Source organism: Garra rufa, chromosome 10 (genome assembly GCF_049309525.1).
Source record: "Garra rufa chromosome 10, GarRuf1.0, whole genome shotgun sequence".
In the NCBI taxonomy this organism is placed as follows: Eukaryota; Metazoa; Chordata; class Actinopteri; order Cypriniformes; family Cyprinidae; genus Garra; species Garra rufa.
In genome coordinates, this window is record NC_133370.1 from 45,888,210 (window position 1) to 45,897,251 (window position 9,042).

At 32.2% G+C, this 9,042-nt stretch overlaps 1 protein-coding gene across 1 annotated transcript in view; it reads right to left on the reverse strand.

Annotated features, from left to right (window-relative positions):
- Nucleotides 1-6,721, reverse strand: part of thoc1 (THO complex 1) — a 13,406-nt gene extending 6,685 nt beyond the window's left edge. Inside the window, exons 1-15 of the mRNA XM_073849169.1 lie at nucleotides 6,636-6,721; nucleotides 6,098-6,171; nucleotides 5,934-5,994; nucleotides 5,728-5,797; nucleotides 5,526-5,644; nucleotides 4,052-4,100; nucleotides 3,822-3,917; nucleotides 3,650-3,732; nucleotides 3,455-3,528; nucleotides 3,223-3,331; nucleotides 1,299-1,433; nucleotides 1,091-1,191; nucleotides 918-984; nucleotides 776-826; nucleotides 559-629 (exon numbers count right to left, since the gene is read on the reverse strand). Coding sequence (XP_073705270.1) covers nucleotides 559-629; nucleotides 776-826; nucleotides 918-984; nucleotides 1,091-1,191; nucleotides 1,299-1,433; nucleotides 3,223-3,331; nucleotides 3,455-3,528; nucleotides 3,650-3,732; nucleotides 3,822-3,917; nucleotides 4,052-4,100; nucleotides 5,526-5,644; nucleotides 5,728-5,797; nucleotides 5,934-5,994; nucleotides 6,098-6,171; nucleotides 6,636-6,686 — 1,211 coding nt within the window. The 5' untranslated portion in view covers nucleotides 6,687-6,721. The remainder of the gene's footprint in view (nucleotides 1-558; nucleotides 630-775; nucleotides 827-917; nucleotides 985-1,090; nucleotides 1,192-1,298; nucleotides 1,434-3,222; nucleotides 3,332-3,454; nucleotides 3,529-3,649; nucleotides 3,733-3,821; nucleotides 3,918-4,051; nucleotides 4,101-5,525; nucleotides 5,645-5,727; nucleotides 5,798-5,933; nucleotides 5,995-6,097; nucleotides 6,172-6,635) is intronic.
- Nucleotides 6,722-9,042: the final 2,321 nt, after the last annotated feature.

Below are 9,042 nucleotides of genomic sequence, written 5' to 3' on the forward strand. Positions count from 1 at the left end.
TATTATGTCAAAAATCATTAGGATATTAAGTAAAGATCATGTTCCATGAAGATATTTAGTACATTTTCTACCATAAATACATCAAAACTTAATTTTTGATTAGTAATATGCATGCTAAGAACATAATTTGGACAACTTCAAAGGTGATTTTCTCAATATTTTTCAAATAATACTATCTCAGCCAAATATTGTCCTCTCCTAACAAACCATACACCAATGTTTTTAGAATATGTATACATCTCATATAAAAACAAAAAAGATACTCATGAATGGTTTTGTGGTCCAGGGTCACATATATTATGTAATAAGCATATATATTATGCATAGTTAAGATGTGAATTGTTTAAAACCTTATTAGCACCATAAAATACATAAAGAACAATAGATTCTACAACACTTGAGTGTATTTGGTTAAGTATATGTGTTTACACATCTACATGTGTATTCTTCTCTAAACTGTGCATGCTTCTTCAGAATCAGTTCATTACAACTACATTACTAAATGTTTTAATACCAATTTATGTAAATACAGATTCTTGTGCAGTTCATATTTATTACCTTTCTTTCACAAAGCTTGGACAGCCTTCATTTTTCCAAGAGTTCCAGTTTTCTTCTGTGTTCAGGATGTGCTGTTGGAGAGACAATGAATAAATTAAGATGAAACAATGCTTTGGGAGCACTAGGCTGCAGTTTCATTATATATTCATCACAAGATGAGAGAGAAAGCTAAAATCCATTCACCCATATGAGTGTATGCTTTGGGGATACGACTTACCTCAACCATAGATGCAAACTTGTCCCCATCTGGAGGGGTTTCTCTCAGTAACTTAAATGTAAGAAAGGTAATAAAACATGAGATAACAGTATAATGAATATATACCACACACCTCCAATCAGTAATTAAGATTAAAACAAACCTGATAGACTAGTTTGGTTGTGTCCTCAATCCACAAAGACTGATCGTCGTTCAAAACACAGCTAGAACTGCCAAGGTTAGAGAAATTGCAGTTAAATATATTTGACAAAAACAGCTTGAGAAGTCTGCATTATGACTAAAAGGATGCTAAATATGCTTGCTGTTTCCCCTGACCTCTTGAATTTGACCTGGCCCTTGAGATACTGGAAGAGGATGAGATATTGAAGCAGAATGTGTCGTCTGAAATTGCTGTCACTCAACTGAAGGTCCATCAACTGCAGAAAGATGGGAAATGTGCCTTGTGTTAACAGATCAACAATTAAAGTGTAGTAGTAATGGCTAGCGTGTTTTATTGAAGTTGGTTAAAAAAGACTGGAAGAACCTTCTCACTGGTGAGGAACTTGGCGAAGTAGACATGGTCTCCAGCAGCAGTCCTCATCTCCTCCAGCTTTCTCTTCGACGCCTGCATGTCATCCAGTTTGAAGCTCTTGAACACAGCTAGTGTTTCATCTGAATACTGCACAGGGAACACAATTGAAGGGACATTATAACAAGATACAGGTGGACCAATCATGTCAGTTTTACTTTTTAATTCTAGTCGGATCTTTTCTAGTTCACACAGGCGGCCATCTGTAGTTCATCACATGTAAACTATGGTCAACCACAAAGTGTGCATATACTTTGCCTACATTTAGAGTAATTTTTATCATTTAAGACTTAAACTGTACTTGTAGTTACTTTTTATATAAGAAGCTTGATTAAATGCTTTTCACTAGGGATGGACCAAAAAAATTGGGACGAAGGCCGATTACCAAACATGGTTTTTCGTGATTTTCCCCATTGTTTTTTTTGCCATTTTTTCCCATCATTGCACAAATTAAATAGCAAATATTTGCTTTTTACATGTTTGTCTTGCTTTTCAAAGAACAAAAATCAATTGCAACAACAATTTTAAAAATACTTAACACTGAACATTTGTATCATTCTAGTACATTATAGCCTACCAACAAAGCACAATTTAAAGGATAACTGTTGCCAAAATGCAACCTGGGCTCTTTTTTTTTTTTTTTTTTTACTGTAAACGAGACAAACTTATACCTAAAAGCATAATTACGACAAACGAGCCGTTTTTGAGATTGACCATGATTTCGTTTTGTGGTCAATGGCCGGTGAATGGGAATACTAAGGGCATAACTTTGAGCGCATCAATATCGATATTTTTACAACACTAAGAAGGCTCGACACACCATGAAACTTTGCTCAAAGTATCGCCTGGGTCTCTACACATGAACTCCAGCATTGAGAACATTGTGTACACAGAGTTTACTAAAAAGAAAGGTTTTGAACAACTCACTTTCACTGTTTGAGTTTCCGCTCGCGGCCGTCTTGCCAGTCAAGAAGTGTCGTAATTATGCTTTTAGATATAAGTTTGTCTCGTTTACAGTAAAAAAAACAGCCCAGGTTGCATTTTGGCAATAGTTATCCTTTAACTTAAAATTATTAAGTTAGTAATATAATATTCTTTGGCCATTTTTAACACCCCCTTCTTGAATCAGACATGTGTTTTTAATGTACAAATAAATGCAGCCTTGCTGAGCAAAGTGGAAAGTATAATAAATTTATATAGCTGTTATAATGATTATCATCACTATTTTTGTCTTACTTTTTTATTTTATTGTAAAGAACAACAGTAAAATTACATTTACAACATTTATGAATGCTGACTTTTATTTTGGCGGAAACACACAAGACGACCTTAGTACTACTTTTTGCTGACAGCAGCAGATTTATGAATGAGTCTCATCAGGCAGATTTCCCTCGCGATTTGGACTTTGAACCCTGGCTACGGAGCTTGTGCAGCGCTGTCTGAATAAATGCAATTTGTGCTTGTATTACACAAAATAACGTTCTGTAGTTTATTTAGTAATGGTTTAAGGCCATTTCTTGTCTTTCTCGGATAGTTTTAAATGCTTCCACACTGCAGACATGTTTGCTGCATTAGTGCGCACCTCTATTTGATCGCATCACGTCATTGTTCGCTATAATTTATACAGCCTTTTTGTTATTCTGTATATAATTTCGGTTGCCGAACATTGGGTGCATCCCTACTTTTTACTTCTTACTTTTTAATATCTGGGCTGGTAACTAAAAAGTGAAAAATCTTTAAGGGTTGATTCATGAACCACCACAGGTTTGCCCTTAATAAATATATTTAACCTCAAATGGATCCAAAAGGACTGCCTTGGAGGAAGATTTTGATCTGGATAAATCCATCAGATCCATCCATCAGTTAAATGATCAAATACCTTTAGAAAAGTCATCCATGAGAACTTGTCGTAGCACTGTACAGGGTTTCTGAAATAGTCCTGCAGGGTCCAGAATTTTCTGTACAAGTTGTAGTCAATAGGAATGGAGCTACAAAACAAAAGCTCTCTGAATTAGATGCCAATAAATCAGTGTTTACTAACAGACTATATATAGCAAAAGAAAGACACTGATTTGTAACTTAGAGGTTGTGAAAATACAAATGTGTGTTACCAGGGAGCAGGTGCATCTTCATCGCCCATCTCTCCCTCCTCCACCTCCATCCCGTCCTCCTTAACCTCTGTGTGCTTGGGGAAAAAATGAAACATGTCTGTCATCTAACGTAAAATCCATAAAATCAGTCATGTAAGCAGAATTTGTGAATAAAACTAAGTAAATCAAACCCAACATTTGTCAGCATGACTTTACCTGCAGTCCAAGTGTGCTGTCCTGCTCATTTTTATTGAACACTGTGATGTTATCAAGGTTGAATTGACTCTGTAAGTTTAAGCCTGTAATATGATGCAAAACATCAGCAACAAGGTAAAAAGTAACCACCGAACAAAGAACCAAGCAAAACAAGAAATGTTAAAAAGCATACCTGATTTTTCTGACAATGGAAAGAGACGTGCTAAAAACAGCTGGATTCGTCCACAAAACACTGTGTTCTGAGACTTAGAGAGTCTCCTGAGTAGGTCTGTAAGAAAATACAGTGGTAATGTTATGCAACTCCAGCACTTTTGCAATAAACAATAATTTAATATACAGATTACATATTGTAGCATTTTAAGATAAATCCAACAGAAAAGACATACATAACTTGAAACTCACCATTGCACATTCGTAACAAGTAATTCTTTCCAGCAGAGTAAAATGTGTTCTGTAAAAAAAAAGCAAACTTTAAGAATACAGCTGCAAACAGCACTTCAAGGGTTCAAACACACTAATGTTAACAAAGCTGATCGAACAAACCATTCTGGATTTTGATGATGATTTTAGACAGCTGATTTAAAATCCATTAATTAAATGAAATGTTAAACATGTTGTAAATATCTCATTCTGTTTATCATAGCTATATCCATTTAAAAACGTATATTGTAAAGACAGCCTGAACTGTCTAGAACAAGTTTGAAAAAGTAGGTTTTTATGGAAACTTCAAACACTAAATGTAGCACAATATTAAATGGTGTCTAGACAATAATAACACCAAAGTAGTACCATTTTTTAATATTTACAGTGGAAATGTTATTTTGGTCATGATTCATGAAGCATAACAATAATATGTTTTTCACTCAGCAACACTGCTAGAAACAGAATCAGAGACAAACAACTGTGTTCTTAAATTATTAGCAAAAATACACTACCAGTCAAAAGTGTTTGAACAGTAAGATTTTTTTGTTTTAAATAATTCTCTTCTGTTCACCAAGTCTGCATTTATTTGATTCAAAGTACAGCAAAACATTACAATTTTGAAATATTTTTACTATTTAAATCTAAATTTTCAGCATCATTACTCCAGTCTTCAATGTCACACGATCCTTCGGAAATCAGTCTAATATGCTGATTTACTGTTCAAGAAACATTTTTTATAATAATTATCAATATATATATATGTATTTCAGGATTCGTTGATAATTAGAAAGATCTAAAGATCAGCATTTATCTACTAAAAAAAAAGCATAGAATAAATATAATTTTTTGGGGAGGGGGAAAAAATGATGGACATTAACACTTATTCAGCAATGATGCTTAAAATTGATCAAAAGTGATGATAAAAGTAATTTATAATGGTACAAAAGATTTCTATTTCAGATAAAAGATTTCTATTTATTTAAGAAACCTGAAAAATTCTACTCAGATGGTGACAATGCTGTTTTCAACATAACATCAATAATAAAAATTATTTTGAGCAGCAAATCAGAATGATTTCTGAAGGTTCATGTGACTGGAATAATGATGCTAAAAAAATCAGCTTTGAAATCACAGGAACAAATTACATTTTAAAATATTCAAATAGAAAACTTTCTGTTTTTGCTGTAATCTTTTTTTATCAAATAAATGCAGGCTTGGTAAGCAGAAGAGACTTGTTTAAAAACATTATAATCTCAAAACGTTTGACTGGTATTTGTGAAAATTTGAGCTGTTGGTGATTTCATAACTTTGTGTTGCCATAGACTTCAAAGATGAAAGTAAAATAGTAAGAACAAAAACGATTACAATACATTGCCTACACTCCTCTGGTCCTTCATATTTATTCAATTCATAACTACAACTGAACACTACAAACTACAAGTTCCAAACTTACAGATTTCCATGTGGAGACATTTTCTTCAACAAAGGTGAAGATTTTGTCACACTGGTCCAGAGGAAGACAGTCAAGAACATCTCCCAGCAGAAGAAAAGGAGTGGTAGCAGAGCAGATGCCTTCAGGAAAACATCATAAATCAATGAAAAACATACATTTTATACTATAATATGTATGTAAAAAGCTGGTACGGCACACATACCTTCAGTCACGCCGTCTATACTGATGTAAATCAAAGAAAGGAAATCTTCAACGTTCACTATCTGCTTAACCTGCAAAATAAAATAAAATAATCACACACTATAATAACTCATATGCAAACTAATTACAAGAATGTCTTTAGTTCTAGAAGTGCTCTAATATAAACATAATATTAAACAATGGTCAAAGAAGAAGCCATGGACTCACGATCTGCTCTTCAAGAACTCCACGCAGGGCTTGATCAAGAGTGGCTTTCTTCTCAGTTTCACTGTGAAGAAATACATGATATAATCTCAACAGCAATACATTTATCCATTCAAATAAAAATGACTCTAAAACCATTAAAAATCTTAATAAAAAGCAATGATTACTTTCCAGGCAGGTGGCTGAAAGCGTTGGTCAGAGGTTTACAGTTCTTGATATCTACAGCACTTTTAGTGGCAGTCTGCAAACAAAAAGTTAGATTGACATAAGTTGAATAAATGAAGTATAGTGGTTAGAGCATTTATGATTAAAACACTAAACGTAATATGATATTACGTGTTTTCCAGACATAATAACACCAGAATACAGTTAGAAATTGTTATTTCTGCTCATGTAGCATAGTAATGTTATATTTTTCATTTAATAACACGATATTAGCATGTGATTCCATCACAGTTCAACATTGTGTCCTCCACAAACACCATTAATCTATTTTAATGCATTCATTAACAAATTATTCTGCACACATGTCTAGTTTAATAGGTCTACTGGATGATAAATATTTATTATGATAATAATATCCACCGCTACATATTACTTTGGAGGAGAGATTTGGAAAACAAGCGACTTAAAACACTTTCATCTTAAAACCGTCTGCTAATGCCAAAACACGTGTATCAGTAAATGGTTGGAACGATAATTTACCGTAAATTTATCCCTGGCTTCAATGAAGTCGAAGTGAGACGGCGGAGACATCTTTACTTGCGCTTTGTCTGTCTGACCCGTTCTACTTCCGGTTCTCCTTCTTCTTCGTTAGTTTAAATGTATTGGTGACACACATGCATATCACCGCCTGCTGGAGATTTTTGCTTTTCCTTACATTTTTTACCCTTCAAACTGATGCAATATGAATCCCATCATAACTCTATAAACAATTTAATACACCAGTTTGAAAGTGAGGTTCTTTTATCTATTTATTTATTTTCGTTTTATCAATTACAACTACATGTTTCAGATATAAAAAAACATCTAGATAGTTAAATACACATTTAAAATAAATAAATAATGTAAAAACTATAAAACATATAGGTATATATATATATATATATATATATATTAGGGGTGGGCATAGATTAATTTTTTTAATCTAGATTAATCTAGATTAAATCTTGGAATTAATCTAGATTAATCTAGATTAAAATGGCTAATTTGAATTCTGCTGAAGGCATTCAGAATATGTGTGCTACCCAAATAATGAATTAAAGTCTTTGAGAATGGATCATAAAGCTCATAAAGCTGTTCTATGATAATTTGTTGATGAAAATAAATTAATGTTCAATTAGATGTACTTGTGTTTACTAACTAACTAACAATGAAATTATTTTTTCTACCTATTAGATTGTGTTTTTTTAACGTCAACACCTACCCAACCCATTACATGTTACACCGTACTTTTATTTTGACAGGTTGCCGTGAAGTTTCTGTGTCATACAGTATGATATGATGCTAGTTTTCTCAAATGAAACGGTAAAAGTGACACTCACAGCAGTTTGGGAGATTGAGTTTATCTGTTCATGTGAGATGCAAATGCCAAAAATTACCGGGAGCGTCACGTGTGTTTCAGTATGCGTGTAGTAAAAGCTCGTCTCCGCAATGCATACATACAGCTAGGCAAACGGAACATACCGGATTCATATTAAAACGGTCTTTATGCATTTCAGTTTTCACATACACTAGTCCATATCGCGATTTGAATTAAGTGACTGACCAACATTTGATTTATGAATCCAAAAACACATACACTAGTCCATATCGCGATTTGAATTAAGTGACTGACCAACATTTGATTTATGAATCCAAAAAACGACGAATTTACGTGGCATTTCGCTATAGTAGATTCGGTTTTTATGAATGGAGGACGACGCGATCCCGTCTGTGTTTTGGCGGAGGAGACTTAAACGCGCGATCATATATTCTACAGTCTTCGGTATACATCCGCGTTAAACTATCAAGGTGAAAGTCATCATAGCTTGCGTAGTTTAGACCCAGCTCCCAACCCAAATTTGAGAATAGATTAACGGCGATATTTTTTTTATCGCGCGATAAGAGTTTCACGTTAACGCAGCACGTTAACGCCGATAACGGCCCACCACTAATATATATATATATATATATATATATATATATATATATATATATATATATATATATATATATATATAAATATAGGCCTATGTTTTTAATTTACACTACAAAACTTTGCTTAATAAAATTATTAAAAATAAAAATTGCGTAAATAAATAAATACCTCTCAAAGTGATGGTCTTGACAATTATTATTAGTGAACTAAAAAAAATGTTAAAATTATTAAGTGTGTTTATTTTAAAACAAATAGGGTTGCCTGCAGTAAACAAACAAACAAATAAATAAATCAATCTAAAATGGTTGAAGGCTGCTGCAGTGAAAAAAATAAAATAAAAATATATAGGCCTATGTTTTTAATTTACACTAAAAAGCTTTGCTTAATAAAATTCTAAAAAAATTAAAAACATTAAAAAAATCATTTTTTATTAACATTTAAATGAATAAATAAAAAAAACTTAAAGTTATGGTCTTGTGTTAATTTTTGTGAACTAAAAAAAAATATTAAAATTATTAAGTGTTTGTTTTAAAACAAATAGGGTTGCCTGCAGTAAACAAACAAACTAATAAATAAATAAATAAATAAATAAATCTGAAATGGTTGAAGGCTGCTGCAGTGAAAAAAAATATATATATGTATGTGTGTATATATATATATATATATATATATATATATATATATATATATATATATATATATATATATAGGCCTATGTTTTTAATTTACACTACAAAACTTTGCTTAATAAAACTATTAAAGATAAACAACGTATAAATAAATAAATACCTCTCAAAGTGATGGTTTTGTGTCAATTATTATTAGTGAACTAAAAAATTATTTAAAATATTAAGTTTGTTTGTTTTAAAACAAATAGGGTTGCCTGCAGTAAAAAACAAAAACAAAAAAACAAATCTGAAATGGTTGAAAGGTTCCTTGTGTAAGACAAATTATTATTGAAATTATTAGTGA